Here is a 20,162-nt window from a genome sequence, read left to right as displayed (position 1 = left end):
TTCAGGTCCTTTCCAACCCTAACTATTCTATGATTAGTTGTTTATCAAAATTATAGCATGTCCTTCCCTATCAGGGCTGGCAGAAATGGGCAAGAGGAGGGGAGCAGCTGCTGGCCCAGTGTGGGCTCTCCTGAGAAGCCCCAACTGCTTTTCCATGTCATGGCCTCCCATCTCTGCCCATCATGGGGAGCTTTCCCCAGGCCCAGAGCAGACCACAGTGATTGTGTTCTCCGCTAACCATCGCTTGCTGGTGCTGCTGAGCCTGCTCTTATGCTTCCTACTATCAGTTTTAATTAGAAAACTCTACACCCCACAGCTTGGTTTTGTGAGGGATGCCAAAGACGTCACCAAGGAAGGCCAACAAGGATGACCAGCTAACTTAGCTAATGAGTGGAAGGCTAATGAAGTTTTTAATAACTGGGTGTGCAGGCCCAAGAAGATGGTGCAGTGAGCCATGCACATCGTGACAGCAGGAGCATGGTCAGAAGGCATCAGCTGAGCACCTGAAATTGCCTCTCATGGACTCAGAGCAGCATGGGAGAGCAGTGATGAGCTCTGTGCAGGGAAGAGGGCAAGGCTGTTTTGAGTTGGCCTGAGGAGGACAGTTAGCTCCAGCTATGGAGCTGCTCCTTTCGTTCCCTTTCATTCTATTATAGAGATGCCAGCCAGGGCCTCATTTCCATGTGATTCCTGCTGAGTCTCCAGCTCAGCTTATGCTCCTGCGTGCTGTGTTCTGTTTTGCCTTTGGCCTGTCTCTGCTGCTGGTCTGAGCTGGATTTGTAGTTCTCATTGCTGGACCAAAGCTGCGGCTGCATCCTCCTTTCAGGCCTGCATAGCCTTCAGTGAGCATCTTCCGGTCCATGGTGCCTGGAGCACGTTAGAGCCATGTATCCTGCCATTCTGGAAACTGAAATTTCCCCTCTCTGGGGAAGGAGGGAGGACAAGCCTGCATGGAAAACCAAGACATTTTGCCCTCTTCCACTGTCTGAAACAAAGCACGTGGAAAAGTGGGCCACGTACCTGAGTAATGCACTGCTTAGGCAAGAAACTGCATATAGGTTGGCACTGGAGCCAGGTGCAGGCTGCTTGCTGTGTGCTGCCACATGTTAAAGTGCTGCTCTGGAACCAGAGATCCATTAATTACAGCCCAGTGAGACAGGCTTGCTCTTATGATAGAGATCTCCCAAGGGCTTCCTTAATGGTGCTGTCAGATGATTCTGCATTCCAGCATTGGAGCAATTACTTATCCCATGTAATGTGCCCACTGATTGAGGAGTTCTGCCACACGATGTGACACTTGTTCATGATCTATGGTGCTTGGCGTTTTCTTCCTGCATTACTTTGGCAGCCGGTGGTAGCAAGGCTCGTGGGGATGTCAGGAGAGGACCCTTCTCCTAAACCTCTTCTCTCCAACACCTCAGGCCCTTTACCAGAGATCTCTGCTCTTCCCCTGGGTGTTCTCTGACAGCTGAGTCCATTGCATGAAACTCAACTGCACTGGTGCCAGGTGCTTTGCAGTGTTAGTGCCTGCAGTGGGGCTTAGGGTGCCCATTGACCAGAGTGGTGAGGAGGGAAGTGCTCAGGCACTGCTCTACTTGGTTGCATTGTCCTGAATCCTAGAGATTCCATTTGCTGGAGCTGGGCTGACATTCCCATATGGAGATGCCACCCTGAGAGGCAGCAGCAGGTCTTGACCTTGTAGGTGCTGCACAGATTGTATGGAACTATGGGAGGCACCCATTCCTAGAGTGATGTTTTCCAGCTGTGTGGGAGATGTCAGCAGGTCCTCACCTGATTTCAGTGTGTTGGAGCCCCCTCCCTCTCCTGAGCCTGTGCTGCACCCCAGTTTGCAGTCCTTAGAGCTCAGAAAGGCTTCTTTTGGGGTAGAAGCCCCTCTGAGGCAGGCTTGCTGAGCTGAGCCCAGGGAGCCCATGGTGCCTTCAGGGTCCAGCTCAGTGTGCTCCAAGCTTGCAATCTGCAGGAGGCTGCTGGTGGGGCTGCTGGTCTGAGGGCTTCTCATCCCTTGCCTGGAATTTGCAGCCATTGCACATTTGGATGGTGGGAAGCTGGGTATGGGGGGTGGCTTTAATTACCTTGTTTCTCATGGGGATCTGGAGGCCCCGAAGACTGGAGAAGTCAACTGAAAATCACCAGAGCCCCAGGATCAGATACAGGAGATTGTGTTTAAGGAAGAGACCTGCATGGAGCAGCAGATTTTACCCCAAGATTGGTGGTTGGCAAGGCGGAAACAGGCTACGGTGGTGATCTGGCACCTCCCAAACGCTTAGGAGTGATGCTCCTCCCTTGGCAGGTTGCTTTCTCCCCCACCCCTTTACCTTGTATATATGGCCCCCTCGGAGCAGCCTTGGCACAACACAACCCACTCCAGCGAGGCAGACAGCAAGCTGCACCTCCAGCTCCAGCACCTCTGCTCTTGAGGAGTGAACCAGAGCCATCACCTTCAGCATGGGTAAGAGATGCTCTGCAGCCTCCCCTCAGCAGCTCCTGGCTGTGTTGTTCCTTCTTGCCTCTGTCTCCAGCCCCTGTCTGGAGGCTCCAGGCATCCCCTCTTGGAAGTGGGTCCCACCTGGTTACTGGTAGGTTTGTTCCTCTGAGCGCTGCAGAAGGAGAAAGGTGGGACTCAGCTTGGGCGTTTTGTCCCACTGGTACCAAAGGTTCCTTTTGTCTCTCTCCCCATCTGCTGCTGGGGGCTTCTGTTGGCCTTGGAAAGCTTCTTGCATGTGGCTGCAGCATCCGTGCTGAGGGAGCCTTCCCTTCCTTTGGGGAGACAAGAAACCAGAGTCGGTTTCCAGGCCAGATGTTCGGTCCTGGTGTGGTGCTCGGTGGAGGCTTTTGCTCCTTCCCTGCTGATAGGAAGGGGATGAGGAGGAGGCTCGGATGGGTCAGAAGGGAACTGAGCTGTGCTTTGATCCGTGACAGCCCTGCTGCCAGTTTGGGGATGATTCCTCTCCCAGATCTGTGCTCTGTCAGTGCCATAACGACAGCAGCTGCTGGTTACAGTGGTCCCCATTGACAGCTGGGGTGGGAGAAGCTCCTCAGGTGGGACAGAGGCTTCTGGGTTGGTGCCTTTTAGGATGGCCATTTCTCATGTTGTTCTTGTGTTCTTCTCAAACCAGACAGATGCAGAGCTCAGTGCTACGAGTACCCCACCTGCCCGGATACTGTGAAAGGCAAGTCCTCCCGAGCGTGCTGGGAATGGGTGGTCTGGGAAAGAGCTCTGTGCTGGTGGAGACCACTGGTGGGTGCTGGGTATGGCCTGTCCCTTCCCCCAGCGGGAACAACATTTGTTTTTCTCTTATGTCTGGGTCAGTAAAGGAGCCAGGCTTGGACAGTTGTCAGTGAGCAAGGAGGAGCAGAACAGAAGAGAATTAGAACAGTTGCAGTTGCAAGGGATCTCCTAGTTCAACTACTAGTAGGGAGGTTGCAGCATCCAGAAGAAGTAGTTCAGTCATTGGAAGCTTTTCTTTGTGGCTGGTTCATGACTTATTTAACACAGCTTTCTCTGTCCCCAGCTCCTAGGGAGGAGGTTGCCTATGTGACCTGTACCTACAGGGAAACGTGCGTTGACCAACCTGACTTCCTTGCCACCGTGGACCTCAACCCCAGATCTCCATATTACGGCCAGGTACCTATCTTGACTGTGGTTTTATTGGACTGGTATAACAGGGACCAGTTGTTCCCTCTTTGGCTAGATCCATGGCATTTACTGTCTTCCACTGTCCCTTTATGCCTGGCTCTAGTTGAATCATCTCCATCTCTGTGTCCCGGGGACAAGTTGGTTCTGACTCACTTCCCAACTCACTTCCAGAGTATTTGATGCTGCCAGTGAGATTAAAATGGTCCCTAGTGACCCAGGGGATTGAGGGTATCCTTCTGCAGAGCTCAGCATGATTCTATGGTGCTGCCACGTCAGAGATGTTCTGTTGTGCGCTGTACCACCCTGCCTGCTCTCATCCTGAAGGCTGCAAAGGCAGGTTATCTACTTCAAGGGTACATATGACCTGAGAGCCCATTACTACAAGAGCTTAGAAGAAAATGCACTTTAAAGCCAATGTAGCCTTCTGAAAGTTTTTAGCACGTTTTGAGATCCATTCTGAGAAGGGCTTTGCAGAGCAATGCATCACTTCCATCAAGATGATAATCATCATTTCTTCCTAAACATGATTTCCTGAGTTTTAATTGCACGGGGTGAGGAATTCTTGGGAGAATCTCCCATTCCTCAGCTGCCCACAGTTCCCTAACAGAGAGCAGTGCCCAGTGCAAGGAGCACTCTTGTCCTCCCGTAGTCTCTAGAGGCAGTGCAGGCTCCAGTCAGGTGGAGGCTCCCAAGACACAAGTATGTGCAGCATTAGGGTGCCCGTTTGTCCCTGCTCCCTGCACTCCCCTAACTCTGCCTTGACTGCCTAGGTGATCCACCGCCTGCCCATGCCCAACCTCAAAGACGAGCTGCATTCCTCGGGTTGGAGCAGTGGCTGCACCTGCTTTGACAATGCCAGCATGCAAAGGACCAAGCTGATTCTTCCCTCTTTCATTTCCTCCCGCATCTACGTGGTGGATGTGGGTTCCCAGTGCCGGGCTCCCAGGCTGTGTAAGGTATGCCAAAGGTGATGCAGGGACAAGTAGCTGGGAAGGAGTTGGGAACTGGTGCTTCTGGAATAATACACAGGGAACAAGGGCTCTCTCCTCATCTTCTCTTCCACCCTGATTGTAGAGAGCAGGGTCACGTTTCCCTCTCAGCTCTGTGCTTTCCAGGGCAAGGGAGGCTTGCATCACCCTCATGTTCCTTTCTGTGCCTGTTGCCTTCAGAGAGAGTCTAATAACTGGAAGGCACAGTGCAGACAGACAAGCTGTTATAGTGAGATAGGTGCTGCTGCATTCTTGTCTGCATAGAGGAGAGCTCAGAGCCTTATGTGTGCATTGAGCTGAGCAGTCAGAAGCTGAAGTGTGTGTGTGTGCACTCTTCACAGATGATTGAGCCAGTGGATGTCTTCTGGAAGTGCAACAAGGGGTACCTCAATGTGCCTCGCAGCCTGCCCAACGGTGACGTTCTGATTGCTAACGTGGGAGATCCAGCTGGCAACGCCAAAGGTACTTTGCCCTGGAGGAGCTCCCTGAGCCAGTGGCAGGTTTGGAAGTGGAGTATGGGATCTTTTCCATGCATCCCCTTTGTGTCTGCCAGGTGGATTTGTCTTGCTGGATGGACAGAACTTTGAGCTGAAGGGGAACTGGGAAAACGAGTGCGCATCCCCCCCGAGCGGATACGAGTTCTGGTTCCAGCCCCGCCACAATGTTCTGATCAGCACTGCTGGATTCGAGCTCAAACGTGCAGGATATGGCTTTAATCCTGACGACCTGAAGAAAGGTGAGGGAATAGGGGTGCAAGTGCTGAGCCAGTGCCCCTGGCGGTGGGAGGGTGTGGATTCCACCAGAGAGGCTGCCAGAGCTGGAGAGGGGCACAGGTTCCTGTCGGAACCCCCCTCTTCTGACTCAGTTTTCCTTTTCCTCAGGGGTCTATGGACGCCGCCTCAACGTGTGGAACTTGTCCTGCCGCACTCTCACGCAGTGCTTTGACCTGGGGGAGGATTCTCTGCCCCTGAGTGTTAAATTCCTGCACAACCCCGATGCTGCCGAGGGATACGTCAGCTGTGCCCTGAGCGGCGTCGTCTACCGCTTCTACAAGTGTGAGGCAAGTGCTTGGGTAGTAGCTGCGTGCAGTGGGAGCCCTCCCCAGGCAGCTTTGCTCTGTGTGGGCAGCAGGAGCACTCATGGTGCCTGTGTCTCTTGTGCAGAGAGACAACTGGGCAGTGGAGGAGGTGATCCGGATTCCACCTAAGGAGGTGGCAGGATGGATTATGTGCAAGATGCCAGGTTTGTGTCCCCTCAGGTGGTGAGATGAGAGCTGGGGCTCAATGCAGGGTGTGTTTCTGTTGATGCTGCCTTCTCTGGAACTCTTTGTTTCTGTGCCCCAGCCTTCACAGTCGACCTGGTCATCTCGAGGGATGACAAGTACCTGTACCTCAGCAACTGGCTGCACGGAGACATCCGCCAATACGAGCTGTCCAGGAACTGCAAGCCCAGGCTGGTAGGACAGGTAAGGCAGGGGCAGAAGGGCTTGCACTGGTGACTTCCTTAGCAGAGTCTGGTGGTGGGTAGATGACCAGATAACATTTCTCCTCCTGCCTCGCTTACAGGTGTTTGTGGGAGGCAGCATCCTCAGAGGTGGACCTGTTGCTGTGTGCAGAGACGAGGAGCTGAAGTGCCAGCCCGAGCCCTTGGTGGTCAAGGTGAGTTCTGCACCCTCTTTGCCCTGGGGTGTCCTTTGCACTTGGGCTCTGTTCTGCTACTTCTCTGTCCAGGGTTTCTGCCCCTGCTTGTGCTTGGCTGGGCAGAGCAAGGAGCAGTGACATCCCTGCTGTGTGTTGTTCCTTCAGTGCAAGAGGGTGTACGGCGGCCCGAGTAGGCTGCAGCTCAGCTTGGATGGCAAGAGGCTGTACGTCACCAACTCCTTCTACAGCACATGGGACAAGCAGTTCTACCCAAACCTGGTCAAGTAAGAACTGATGGGGCAGCCAGGGGCGTTTTTTGCAGGGCCTCGGTGTTAGGAATGGGGAAGGTTCCTCATGTGGGGGGCTCCAGGGCTACGTGGGTGATTGCAGGGGGACAGATTTTCCTCACATCATCCCACAGCTTCCTCCTGTTGACTTCCCCATGCAATTCACTCTCAAAGGTCTCTGGCTGGGCACGGAGCAGCCGCTGCCTGTGTGGAGCTGCAGAGCCAGGCTTTAGCTGGGGAGAGCAGAAACGTTTCAGCCTGGTTGGGGTTTGCCTGTGTGTGATGGCTGCGCTCTTGTTCACTCACAGGGAAGGCTCTGTCATGCTGCAGATTGATGTGGACACTGAGAAGGGAGGCCTGTGTGTGAACAAGAACTTCCTGGTGGATTTCGGAAAGGAACCCAATGGGCCCTGCCTTGCCAAAGACATCCACTTCCCTTGTGGAGATTCCACCTCTGAGATCGTGGCTTAGGCGCTGTAGGAAAGACTTCCTTCTTCCCTCTCCTCCATAGTGCATCCATTAAGATAGAGCTTAGGGTAACTGGGTTGGGGTCCCCATTCATTGCTGGAGTCTAGATTTGTGCTAAGGTGAGCTGTGCAAGCTCTGCCCCGCTGCGAGGCTTTGGTTCAGGCAGACCAGTGAGCAGACACATGGCATGTTCTCAGTGCTCTCCGTGCAAAGCAAGCCCTGGGCATGAGTCGCAGAGCAGAGCCCAGGGAGCTGCTCACACACAGGGATGTGCAGTACACACGGTGCCTTTGGGCAGATAGCACATCTCCACCGTGCCCTGCTTCATTGCTGCAGGCCTCTGGGGCCCTGCCTTGATGTCCCAGCCTGGTGGCTACTGCTCTGTGTACTGGGGCCGGTGGCAAGGTGCTGAGCTCTCAGTTCTGTTTCAGAGCTTGCTGACCCTTGGTAACTGAGGCAAAAGCAAGTGAAGTGCCCAGTTTGTCTGAGCTCCTGTTCTTGAGCCAGGTCCTTCCTGGACAGTCTTCCCCTGCATGAGAGCCCTCCTGGCTCCTTGCACGTGCTTGGGTCCGTGTGTCACGGCTGGAGGAGCACAGAGTGCTTCAGTTTGGGAAGAGGTGCCTGTTTCCTGACACTGGTTTGCCCTCATGTTCTGCTTTAAACACAAATAAAACTGTTCTTTGCATCACCTACATCTTGGTTTTATTTTCTTGAAGCATTTCAGTTTTATTTTGGAGGAAATCCATTGCCAGCAGTGGTTAACGATAAGATCAGGGATTTGAAAATCCCTACGACAGGGCACGGATTGTACAAGTGCCTGGTTGTCTTCCTGGAGTTTTCTGGTACAAATTGTCTTTACTCATTCTTTTTTGGTCTGCATTCTTGCAGCCACATGTTCCTAGGGAAACTTGTCACCATTTGGGAGTTTCCTGCCTCAACCAAACATGCTTTGTCAAAGCAATGTAGTGTTGTCATCGCCCAAACTCATTGTTTGGATTTAGTAGGGCTTACATTAAGGTACTGTGAGGGATTCAAGGAACACATCTATTAGATACTCAGTGAAATCCCTTGTGTTTGTTAAGTGGCTGGCTTGCTGCTGGTGAGAATATTGCTTTCAACTTGATCCCTTTGCGTGGACTTACCACAGCTGAGGCCAAGTTTGGGTTTTCACCCAAAGTTCTCTGCATACGCTTCATATGATGTTGGCAAAATGCCCGTAGTCCCCTAACCATCTCAGCAGATTGTTCTCCTTCACAAAAGCAAGGTGTCCTTACTGGAGTTGTGGATCATCCTCCTGCTTATCATGTGCTGCACAGGATGAAAAACCCCATCCCGCTGTGTCAGCCTGTTTGCCACGCAGCACAGCAAGCTCTTGCCTCCAAAACCCAGCTGCACATCCACGCATCCTCCCATTACTCCCATCAAGGCCTTGAGCATCTTCACAAGGGTGCAACTGGCAGTGAAACCCATCATTAGTTTGGAGCCTGCAAAAATGAGGACATAAAGAAGATCCATCTAAGTTTTAGCTTTATCTACCTTGGAAGAATACAAGTCCATTTACTTCCCTCATGCTTCTCATGGGCTCCCCAAAAGTGCTTTGTTCTGGGGCACAGCTCGGAGGAGGATGGAGTTTCCTGAGTGGCGGAGGGCATCGTTAGGCTGCACTGCTTGTTAGCACACCAAGATGAGGCTTCAGCTACAGGACTGGAAACTGCTGTCCTGGAAAACCGTGTGGACACTGCAGCCATTGCATGCTCCATTCTGCCTGTGTCTTCTTTTCAGATGAACCTTTAATTTTCCCTTCCATGTAGCAGCAGAAGCAAGAAATAATCCCAAACTATGTTCAGGCCTTAGCAGCAGAAGACCCACAGGTTTGATCTCCTCCCCAGGGTCTCTGCTGCAGATAGAGAGGCTGAAGCCCTCCTGGATGCTTTTTTTTTGCTGTGCTTTTGTGGCATTTGCTCACGGCAGTGTTTAGGAGCTGGGCTGAATCTGAGTGTGAATGTGACCTTTGTTTTCTTTAAGGGATGTTGCCAGATGATGTGTATGGAACTTTCTGGCTGTTTCTTAAAGTATTTTGCATAGGAGTAACAGATACTGCAGAGTAGAAAAGAATATAGATTGGGTAGTTTTACTATGGATGAACAAACCACTGGTCCATATTCTGCCTTCATGTCCATAGTAGGATGAATAGACTGACCAGAAACTCAGACAAGTGTGAGTCTTTGGAGAGGAACCTGGAATGTTCAGCTGAACTGCTCAGCACCCGTAATCCTGGTTTGATCACCAGCTCCTTCAGTGCATCAAAGTCACTTGTGGCAAGCTGGGAGTCTGCTCTGCAGTGCTCGCAGGGACTCTCAAGGGAGGGTGCCAATGCCTGTGTGCCAGCGGAGGTCTGGAGCAGGAGAAGCAGCAGGTCCTGCTCATCCATCCTCCCCGGCTGCGTGGTGCTGCCACTCCTCTGGTGTCAGATGGAGCCATGCTGCGGTTGTGGGAGGAGTTGGATGAAGGAGCTGATGCGGCAGAAAAGCGCCTGCCCGGGCAGTGACTCAGGTCCATGCCCTGTGGCTGCGGGGGGCAGAGCCCTTCAGCGGCCACCGAGGAGTCAGTGCTCATGACCCGCTGTCTGAAATCACAACGTGAGGATGTGGGTGCCGCAGGGCTCTGCCCGGCCGTAGCCGTGGGCTGGCCTGGGGAGGGCTGGATCAGCACCCCACTGCCACCCTGCTTCTGGCCACCCTGCCCTGCGACTGCTTGTTAGCACACCAAGTTAAGATGAGGCTTCAGCTACAGGACTGGAGACTGATGTTCTGGAAAACCATGTGGACCATGTTTTCAGATTAACCTTTAACTTTCCATTCCAGATAGCAGCACCTCCTGTATGGAGACAGGCTGAGAAAGTTGGGGCTGTTCAGCCTGGAGAAGAGAAGCTGCGGGGAGACCTCAGAGCAGCTTCCAGTGTCTGAAGGGGGCCTATAGGGATGGTGGGGAGGGACTCTTCATTAGGGACTGCAGTGACAGGACAAGGGGTAACGGGTTCAAAATGAAACAGGGAGAGTTTAGATTGGATCTAAGGAAGAAATTCTTTACTGTGAGAGTGGTGACGCACTGGAATGGGTTGGCCAGTGAAGGTGTGAATGCTCCATCCCTGGTGGTGTTCAAGGCCAGGTTGGACGAAGCCTTGGGTGCCATGGTTTAGTGGTAGGTGTCCCTGCCCATGGCAGGGGGGCTGGTACTAAATGGAACTAGATCTTAAGGTCCTTTCCAACCCAAACCATTCTATGATTCTATGACTTCTGCTCCAACAGCAAATGCTCCCGTGGAGGGGAAGGGGCTGCTCAAACTGTAGTGGAGAAGAGGCACGGAGGTGCCTGGAGGAGCAAGAAGTGGAGTTGTGCAATGCTCATGTCCCCTGCAGCAAACCTTGCAGCCTGTACACGGAGATGCTTCTTGAAGTGCTGAGCTGAAGGGCTCTGCGTGTGCAGCCCTGTGATGGTTGGTTTGTACCTGCTCAGTGAGGTGATGGAGAGATCCGGGGTGATGGATCTGAGCTTTGCAAAGTCAGGCACTTGGACCAGCCTTTGCCTTTGGTCTGTGATGTGCCTCCAGCCTGCAGGCTTGGACCAAGCTTGTACCAAGGTGTTGAGCACCCTGTGGTTCTTGCTTGGGTCTTTAGCGCAGACGTGGTGTCCCTGGTGTAGCAAGGACTCCTCCTGCCTCACTGAGTGTGCTGTGCCAGTCTTCACTGCATTACATCACCCTGTGGTGCCCATTATCAAAATTATAGCATGTCCTTCCCTATCAGGGCTGGCAGAAATGGGCGAGAGGAGGGGAGCAGCTGCTGGCCCAGTGTGGGCTGTCCTGAGAAGCCCCAACTGCTTTTCCATGTCATGGCCTCCCATCTCTGCCCATCATGGGGAGCTTTCCCCGGGCCCAGAGCAGACCACAGTGATTGTGTTCTCCGCTAACCATCGCTTGCTGGTGCTGCTGAGCCTGCTCTTATCCTTCCTATTATCAGTTTTAATTAGAAAACTCTACACCCCACAGCTTGGTTTTGTGAGGGATGCCAAAGACGTCACCCAGGAAAGCCAACAAGGATGACCAGCTAACTTAGCTAATGAGTGGAAGGCTAATGAAGTTTTTAATAACTGGGTGTGCAGGCCCAAGAAGATGGTGCAGTGAGCCATGCACATCGTGACAGCAGGAGCATGGTCAGAAGGCATCAGCTGAGCACCTGAAATTGCCTCTCATGGACTCAGAGCAGCATGGGAGAGCAGTGGTGAGCTCTGTGCAGGGAAGAGGGCAAGGCTGTTTTGAGTTGGCCTGAGGAGGACAGTTAGCTCCAGCTATGGAGCTGCTCCTGGACTTCCTTCTGATCGCTGAGGTGTAAGGTCTTGAGGTCTGCCTGGGGATGATCAGAAGGGTGGTTGGTTCCCAACACTGGCACCTCTTTTGTGCGCCCAAGACAAGCTTGATGCCCCTGGGACACATGCAAGAGTTTGTCCCTGGAAACTGGTGATAGGGGCAGATTCTTTGCTTCCACTCGTGCAGGTATGGCCCCAAACCCACGTGGAAGGTTGTGACCTCGGTGGGTGTCAGTCTGTGAAGCAGAGCATTGACAGGAGTGCTGCAGGAGGCAGGCTCAGGCTGAAAGCTGTCCCTGGGAAGCAGCACGGAGCCTCTGTGTTGTGTCCTGCAGGAAGCCTCGTCTCAGCTGCCTCCACGTCTCTCTGCAGTAGGAGTTTTGCTGGGAAAGGGCTGTGTCTGTCCTAAATCCAGGGCAAATCTAAATGCTGTGATACCCTGCGAGGCTCTGAGCGCAGTGCACAGCCCTGGGAGGCTTTGCTGTGTCCTTCACCTTCAGCGTGCTGCTGGCCTCACACAGCTGAAGTGTGAAGGTTCATAGAGCCATGAGGGTGGGCAGGTGTTCAGCACCCTGGTGTTGCTACCTTGGGCTAGCAGTCTGTTTTGTCCAGTGTGGATATGCAGTGGTTTTGCGTTGAGTCTCTGATTCTGTTCACATTAAACCTTGTATTACACTTACACCCAAAGTCCAGAGTGGAGCCCAGTGCCTTAATCCCATTTGGCTTGATGCAGCGTAGCTCTGCGATGTCTCTTTCTTCTGGCATCCTTTGCTGTTCCTTCTCTACATTTGCTGGTCTTTCTGACATCCAGGGAAGGTTTCTCTGTTGGGGTCTTCCAAGTCCTGGCTGGAGACGTTGCTCAGTTAAACAGGCTCCTCTAAAGCCGTAGGAGAGCCGTGCAGAAGTGTCTCCATTACATGTTTGATTTGATTTGAGGACAGAACTTCTTTCCATGGGGTTACCCTTGCCCAGGATCTAGACTTCTTCCACAGTCAGTAACACAGAACTTGGAGCCATTACTTTGCAGGCTTTCTTCTTTCATCCATGATATTATTTTAACATCTTCTCCTTGCCTTATAGTGAACCTTGATGTACCTGGATGCAGCCTGTCAGTAATAACCCTACATCAACTGGGGGCATGAAGTGCCCAGCTGGAGTAAGTCACAGTCCCCCTCCTCTCTGCCTTGGCCCCTTGCACTGAAATTGTTGAGCTGGCTTTCTGCTAAATGAATCCCAGGTTCTTGCAATGCAGCACTTTGATGTTCTTCACTGACTGAACAGACAAGCGTTGGGCTGCTCCTGTGGCCACCCATCCCATGTATAAAGTGCTGCTCTGGAAGCCTTATAATTACAGCCCAGTGAGATGGGCTAAACTGACCTCCCTTGTGATAGAGATCTCCCAAGGGCTTCCTTAATGGTGCTGTCAGATGATTCTGCATTCCAGCATTGGAGCAATTACTTATCCCATGTAATGTGCCCACTGATTGAGGAGTTCTGCCACACGATGTGACACTTGTTCATGATCTATGGTGCTTGGCGTTTTCTCCCTGCATTACTTTGGCAGCCGGTGGTAGCAAGGCTCGTGGGGATGTCAGGAGAGGACCCTTCTCCTAAACCTCTTCTCTCCAACACCTCAGGCCCTTTACCAGAGATCTCTGCTCTTCCCCTGGGTGTTCTCTGACAGCTGAGTCCATTGCATGAAACTCAATTGCACTGGTGCCAGGTGCTTTGCAGTGTTAGTGCCTGCAGTGGGGCTTAGGGTGCCCATTGACCAGAGTGGTGAGGAGGGAAGTGCTCAGGCACTGCTCTACTTGGTTGCATTGTCCTGAATCCTAGAGATTCCATTCGCTGGAGCTGGGCTGACTTTCCCATATGGAGATGCCACCCTGAGAGGCAGCAGCAGGTCTTGACCTTGTAGGTGCTGCACAGATTGTATGGAACTATGGGAGGCACCCATTCCTAGGGTGATGTTTTCCAGCTGTGTGGGAGATGTCAGCAGGTCCTCACCTGATTTCAGTGTGTTGGAGCCCCCTCCCTCTCCTGAGCCTGTGCTGCACCCCAGTTTGCAGTCCTTAGAGCTCAGAAAGGCTTCTTTTGGGGTAGAAGCCCCTCTGAGGCAGGCTTGCTGAGCTGAGCCCAGGGAGCCCATGGTGCCTTCAGGGTCCAGCTCAGTGTGCTCCAAGCTTGCAATCTGCAGGAGGCTGCTGGTGGGGCTGCTGGTCTGAGGGCTTCTCATCCCTTGCCTGGAATTTGCAGCCATTGCACATTTGGATGGTGGGAAGCTGGGTATGGGGGGTGGCTTTAATTACCTTGTTTCTCATGGGGACCTGGAGGCCCGGAAGACTGGAAAAGACCATTGGAAATCACCAGAGCCCCAGGATCAGATACAGGAGATTGTGTTTAAGGAAGAGACCTGCATGGAGCAGCAGATTTTACCCCAAGATTGGTGGCTGGCAAGGTGGAAACAAGCCACAATGCTGGTCTGGCACCTCCCAAATGCTTAGGAGTGATGCTCCTCCCTTGGCAGGTTGCTTTCTCCCCCACCCCTTTACCTTGTATATAAGGCCCCCTCGGAGCAGCCTTGGCACAACACAACCCACTCCAGCGAGGCAGACAGCAAGCTGCACCTCCAGCTCCAGCACCTCTGCTCTTGAGGAGTGAACCAGAGCCATCACCTTCAGCATGGGTAAGAGATGCTCTGCAGCCTCCCCTCAGCAGCTCCTGGCTGTGTTGTTCCTTCTTGCCTCTGTCTCCAGCCCCTGTCTGGAGGCTCCAGGCATCCCCTCTTGGAAGTGGGTCCCACCTGGTTACTGGTAGGTTTGTTCCTCCGAGTGCTGCAGGAGAAAGGTGGGACTCAGCTTGGGCGTTTTGTCCCACTGGTACCAAAGGTTCCTTTTGTCTCTCTCCCCATCTGCTGCTGGGGGCTTCTGTTGGCCTTGGAAAGCTTCTTGCATGTGGCTGCAGCATCCGTGCTGAGGGAGCCTTCCCTTCCTTTGGGGAGACAAGAAACCAGAGTCGGTTTCCAGGCCAGATGTTCGGTCCTGGTGTGGTGCTCGGTGGAGGCTTTTGCTCCTTCCCTGCTGATAGGAAGGGGATGAGGAGGAGGCTCGGATGGGTCAGAGGGGAACTGAGCTGTGCTTTGATCCGTGACAGCCCTGCTGCCACTTTAGGGGGATTCCTCTCCCAGATCTGTGCTCTGTCAGTGCCATAACGACAGCAGCTGCTGGTTACAGTGGTCCCCATTGACAGCTGGGGTGGGAGAAGCTCCTCAGGTGGGACAGAGGCTTCTGGGTTGGTGCCTTTTAGGATGGCCATTTCTCATGTTGTTCTTGTGTTCTTCTCAAACCAGACAGATGCAGAGCTCAGTGCTACGAGTACCCCACCTGCCCGGATACTGTGAAAGGCAAGTCCTCCCGAGCGTGCTGGGAATGGGTGGTCTGGAAAAGAGCTCTGTGCTGGTGGAGACCAGTGGTGGGTGCTGGGTATGGCCTGTCCCTTCTGCCAGTGGGAGAAACCTTGGACTATGTGGGATCCACATTTGTTGTTCTCTTATGCAGAGATAAGAGAATAGGTCAGTAAAGTGATGAGGTCAGTAAAGGAGCCAGGCTTGGACAGTTGTCAGTGAGCAAGGAGGAGCAGAAGAGAACAGAATAGTTGCAGCTGGAGGGGATCTTCTAGTTCAACTGTGAGTAGGGAGGTTGCAGCACCCAGGAAAAGAAGTTCAGTCCTGTCTGAGAGGCTGTGGAAGCTTTTCTTTTCCTTTGTGGCTGGTTCATGACTTATTTAACACAGCTTTCTCTGTCCCCAGCTCCTAGGGAGGAGGTTGCCTATGTGACCTGTACCTACAGGGAAACGTGCATCGACCAACCTGACTTCCTTGCCACCGTGGACCTCAACCCCAGATCTCCATATTACGGCCAGGTACCTGCCTTGACTGTGGTGTTATTGGACTGGTGACTGGTGACCAGCTGCTGGCTTTGTGCTTCTGTAGGGCCTCTGCATTCAGGACATTCACTCTTTTCTGATGGGGAGCACCAGCGTGCTTGGCAGCCACTCCTTCCTTCCAGCAATCTGATTATGCCTTGCAACTTCTTATCTCCCTGCATTTTTCTGTCTCAACTGCTCTGGCTTCACTCTTTTCCTCTACATCCTGGTTATGTCTTGCAAAACCCCTCTGGGAAATCCCTTGTGAGTTTTGTTGAGACTGGTCTATCTCTTGCTTCTCCACGGGGGTTATGTGCAGGACAGGGATGCTGTTCACTGAGAATCTCTCACCTTTCTGCTCTCTTTTAACTCTCCCTTTATGCCTGGCTCTAGTTGAATCATCTCCATCTCTGTGTCCCGGGGACAAGTTGGTTCTGACTCACTTCCCAACTCACTTCCAGAGCATTTGGTGCTGCCAGTGAGAGTAAAATGGTCTCTAGTGACCCAGGTGGTTGAGGGTATCCTTCTGCAGAGTTCAGTATGTTTCTGTGGTGCTGCCACACCAGACACGTTCTGCTGTGTTCTGTACCACCCTGCCTGCTCTCATCGTACACAGGGAGTTGGCAATCACCTGTGTCTGAAGGCTGCAAAGGCAGGTTATCTACTTCAAGGGTACATATGACCTGAGAGCCCATTACTACAAGAGCTTAGGTACTTTAAAGCCAATGTAGCCTTCTGAAAGTTTTTACCACATTCTCAGTTCCCTCTTAAGGAGGGCTTTGCAGAGCAATGCATCAATTCCATCAAGATGATAATCATCATTTCTTCCTAAGCATGATTTCCTGAGTTCTAATTGCACGGGGTGAGGACTTCTTGGGAGAATCTCCCATTCCTCAGCTGCCCACAGTTCCCTAACAGAGAGCAGTGCCCAGTGCAAGGAGCACTCTTGTCCTCCCGTAGTCTCTAGAGGCAGTGCAGGCTCCAGTCAGGTGGAGGCTCCCAAGACACAAGTATGTGCAGCATTAGGGTGCCCGTTTGTCCCTGCTCCCTGCACTCCCCTAACTCTGCCTTGACTGCCTAGGTGATCCACCGCCTGCCCATGCCCAACCTCAAAGACGAGCTGCATTCCTCGGGTTGGAGCAGTGGCTGCACCTGCTTTGACAATGCCAGCACGCAAAGGACCAAGCTGATTCTTCCCTCTTTCATTTCCTCCCGCATCTACGTGGTGGATGTGGGTTCCCAGTGCCGGGCTCCCAGGCTGTGTAAGGTATGCCAAAGGTGATGCAGGGACAAGTAGCTGGGAAGGAGTTGGGAACTGGTGCTTCTGGAATAATACACAGGGAACAAGGGCTCTCTCCTCATCTTCTCTTCCACCCTGATTGTAGAGAGCAGGGTCACGTTTCCTTGTCAGTTTTGTGCTTTCCAGGGCAAGGGGGGATCTCATCATCGTTGTGTTCCTTTCTGTGCCTGTTGCCTTCAGAGGGAGTCTAATAACTGGAAGGCACAGCGCAGACAGACAAGCTGTTATAGTGAGATAGGTGCTGCTGCATTCTTGTCTGCGTAGAGGGGAGCTCAGAGCCTTCTATGCTCCTCTGCAAGGAGGAGCAGGCCTGAGCGAGTGTGAGGTCTTGGGAGGAAGAGATTCCAGAAGAGATCCCTCTGGTGGCCAGAGGCTGTGCCAGGGCTTGTGCATTGAGCTGAGCACTCGGAGGCTGAGGGGTGTTTGTGTGTGTGTGTGAACTCTTCCCAGACGATTGAGCCAGTGGATGTCTTCTGGAAGTGCAACAAGGGGTACCTCAACGTGCCTCGCAGCCTGCCCAACGGTGACGTTCTGATTGCTAACGTGGGAGATCCAGCTGGCAATGCCAAAGGTACTTTGCCCTGGAGGAGCTCCCTGAGCCAGTGGCGGGTTTGGAAGTGGAGTATGGGATCTTTTCCATGCATCCCCTTTGTGTCTGCCAGGTGGATTTGTCTTGCTGGATGGACAGAACTTTGAGCTGAAGGGGAACTGGGAAAACGAGTGCGCATCCCCCCCGAGCGGATACGAGTTCTGGTTCCAGCCCCGCCACAATGTTCTGATCAGCACTGCTGGATTCGAGCTCAAACGTGCAGGATATGGCTTTAATCCTGACGACCTGAAGAAAGGTGAGGGAATAGGGGTGCAAGTGCTGAGGCAGTGCCCCTGGCGGTGGGAGGGTGTGGATGCCACCAGAGAGGCTGCCAGAGCTGGAGAGGGGCACAGGCAGATTTCTCTCCACGCAGCCCATTGACAGGCACTGGTAGAGGATGTGCAGCATCTGCCCTTAAGTCAGGCTGGTCCCTGTCTGCTCTCACTGCTCGTCCCTCACAGCAGCTTCTCTGCTGCTCCTGGCTTCCTGCTGCCGTGGCTGTCCCTGTCTGTGAGCATCCTGGGAAGGGGCTCGTGCCTGTCGGAACCCCCCTCTTCTGACTTGGTTTTCCTTTTCCTCAGGGGTCTATGGACGCCGCCTCAACGTGTGGGACTTGTCCTGCCGCACCATCACGCAGTGCTTTGACCTGGGGGAGGATTCTCTGCCCCTGAGTGTTAAATTCCTGCACAACCCCGATGCTGCCGAGGGATACGTCAGCTGTGCCCTGAGCGGCATCGTCTACCGCTTCTACAAGTGTGAGGCAAGTGCTTGGGTAGTAGCTGCGTGCAGTGGGAGCCCTCCCCAGGCAGCTTTGCTCTGTGTGGGCAGCAGGAGCACTCATGGTTCCTGTGTCTCTTGTGCAGAGAGACAACTGGGCAGTGGAGGAGGTGATCCGGATTCCACCTAAGGAGGTATCAGGATGGATCATGTGCAAGATGCCAGGTTTGTGTCCCCTCAGGTTTTGAGATGAGAGCTGGGGCTCGATGCAGGGTGTGTTTCTGTTGATGCTGCCTTCTCTGGAACTCTTTGTTTCTGTGCCCCAGCCTTCACAGTCGACCTGGTCATCTCGAGGGATGACAAGTACCTGTATCTCAGCAACTGGCTGCACGGAGACATCCGCCAATACGAGCTGTCCAGGAACTGCAAGCCCAGGCTGGTAGGACAGGTAAGGCAGGGGCAGAAGGGCTTGCACTGGTGACTTCCTTAGCAGAGTCTGGTGGTGGGTAGATGACCAGATAACACTTCTCCTCCTGCCTTGCTTACAGGTGTTTGTGGGAGGCAGCATCCTCAGAGGTGGACCTGTTGCTGTGTGCAGAGACGAGGAGCTGAAGTGCCAGCCCGAGCCCTTGGTGGTCAAGGTGAGTTCTGCACCCTCTTTGTCCTGGGGTGTCCTTTGCACTTGGGCCCTGCTCTGCTACTTCTCTGTCCAGGGTTTCTGCCCCTGCTTGTGCTTGGCTGGGCAGAGCAAGGAGCAGTGACATCCCTGCTGTGTGTTGTTCCTTCAGTGCAAGAGGGTGTACGGCGGCCCGAGTAGGCTGCAGCTCAGCTTGGATGGCAAGAGGCTGTACGTCACCAACTCCTTCTACAGCACATGGGACAAGCAGTTCTACCCGAACCTGGTCAAGTAAGAACTGATGGGGAAGCCAGGGGCCTTTTTTGCAGGGCCTCGGTGTTAGGAACGGGAAAGGTTCCTCATGTGGGGGACTCCAGGGCTACGTGGGTGATTGCAGGGGGACAGATTTTCCTCACATCATCCCACAGCTTCCTCCTGTTGACTTCCCCATGCAATTCACTCTCAAAGGTCTCTGGCTGGGCATGGAGCAGCCGCTGCCTGTGTGGAGCTGCAGAGCCAGGCTTTAGCTGGGGAGAGCAGAAACGTTTCAGCCTGGTTGGGGTTTGCCTGTGTGTGATGGCTGCGCTCTTGTTCACTCACAGGGAAGGCTCTGTCATGCTGCAGATTGATGTGGACACTGAGAAGGGAGGCCTGTGTGTGAACAAGAACTTCCTGGTGGATTTCGGAAAGGAACCCAATGGGCCCTGCCTTGCCAAAGACATCCACTTCCCTTGTGGAGATTCCACCTCTGAGATCGTGGCTTAGGCGCTGTAGGAAAGACTTCCTTCTTCCCTCTCCTCCATAGTGCATCCATTAAGATAGAGCTTAGGGTAACTGGGTTGGGGTCCCCATTCATTGCTGGAGTCTAGATTTGTGCTAAGGCGAGCTGTGCAAGCTCTGCCCCTCTGCGAGGCTTTGGTTCAGGCAGACCAGTGAGCAGACACATGGCATGTTCTCAGTGCTCTCCGTGCAAAGCAGGCCCTGGGCATGAGTCGCAGAGCAGAGCCCAGGGAGCTGCTCACACACAGTGATGTGCAGTACACACGGTGCCTTTGGGCAGATAGCACATCTCCACCGTGCCCTGCTTCATTGCTGCAGGCCTCTGGGGCCCTGCCTTGATGTCCCAGCCTGGTGGCTACTGCTCTGTGTACTGGGGCCGGTGGCAAGGTGCTGAGCTCTCAGTTCTGTTTCAGAGCTTGCTGACCCTTGGTAACTGAGGCAAAAGCAAGTGAAGTGCCCAGTTTGTCTGAGCTCCTGTTCTTGAGCCAGGTCCTTCCTGGACAGTCTTCCCCTGCACGAGAGCCCTCCTGGCTCCTTGCACGTGCTCGGGTCCGTGTGTCACGGCTGGAGGAGCACCAGGTGCTTCAGTTTGGGAAGAGGTGCCTGTTTCCTGACACTGGTTTGCCCTCATGTTCTGCTTTAAACACAAATAAAACTGTTCTTTGCATCACCTACATCTTGGTTTTATTTCCTTGAAGCATTTCTATATTGTTTTCACCAGTGGTTAATGATGATGTACTGATAACGATGATGTAATGATGATGTAATGGTAGAGATTCCGATGACATGAGGTGTTGCTGGTCAGAAGTGCCTGCTGTCCTGAAACACAA

The 20,162-nt window shown here is 53.2% G+C and overlaps 3 protein-coding genes across 3 annotated transcripts in view; all 3 read left to right on the top strand.

Moving 5' to 3' along the window:
- Positions 1-14,866, top strand: part of LOC133263198 (methanethiol oxidase-like) — a 35,085-nt gene extending 20,219 nt beyond the window's left edge. The window contains exons 12-13 of the mRNA XM_061442900.1: positions 13,971-14,092; positions 14,756-14,866. Coding sequence (XP_061298884.1) covers positions 13,971-14,067 — 97 coding nt within the window. The 3' untranslated portion in view covers positions 14,068-14,092; positions 14,756-14,866. The remainder of the gene's footprint in view (positions 1-13,970; positions 14,093-14,755) is intronic.
- Positions 3,522-7,734, top strand: LOC133263212 (methanethiol oxidase-like). The gene is made up of 10 exons (XM_061442923.1): positions 3,522-3,646; positions 4,429-4,614; positions 4,989-5,109; positions 5,201-5,383; positions 5,529-5,711; positions 5,815-5,889; positions 5,991-6,112; positions 6,213-6,305; positions 6,453-6,571; positions 6,883-7,734. The coding sequence occupies exons 2-10, from the start codon at positions 4,447-4,449 to the stop codon at positions 7,043-7,045; spliced, it is 1,227 nt and encodes a 408-aa protein (XP_061298907.1). The 5' UTR covers positions 3,522-3,646; positions 4,429-4,446; the 3' UTR covers positions 7,046-7,734.
- Positions 14,867-15,218: 352 nt separating the features above from the next.
- Positions 15,219-20,006, top strand: LOC133263200 (methanethiol oxidase-like). Its single transcript, XM_061442902.1, has 10 exons — positions 15,219-15,327; positions 16,412-16,597; positions 17,081-17,201; positions 17,293-17,475; positions 17,801-17,983; positions 18,087-18,161; positions 18,263-18,384; positions 18,485-18,577; positions 18,725-18,843; positions 19,155-20,006. The coding sequence occupies exons 2-10, from the start codon at positions 16,430-16,432 to the stop codon at positions 19,315-19,317; spliced, it is 1,227 nt and encodes a 408-aa protein (XP_061298886.1). The 5' UTR covers positions 15,219-15,327; positions 16,412-16,429; the 3' UTR covers positions 19,318-20,006.
- The last annotated feature ends 156 nt before the right edge of the window (positions 20,007-20,162 follow it).

This window comes from Pezoporus flaviventris, unplaced genomic scaffold (genome assembly GCF_033815535.1).
Source record: "Pezoporus flaviventris isolate CSIRO_AGI_PZ_B2104156 unplaced genomic scaffold, CSIRO_AGI_Pfla_v1 ptg000255l, whole genome shotgun sequence".
Classification (NCBI taxonomy): Eukaryota; Metazoa; Chordata; class Aves; order Psittaciformes; family Psittacidae; genus Pezoporus; species Pezoporus flaviventris.
The sequence above is the reverse complement of the archived record's forward strand: the minus strand, read 5'-3'. Positions and strand labels throughout refer to the sequence as shown.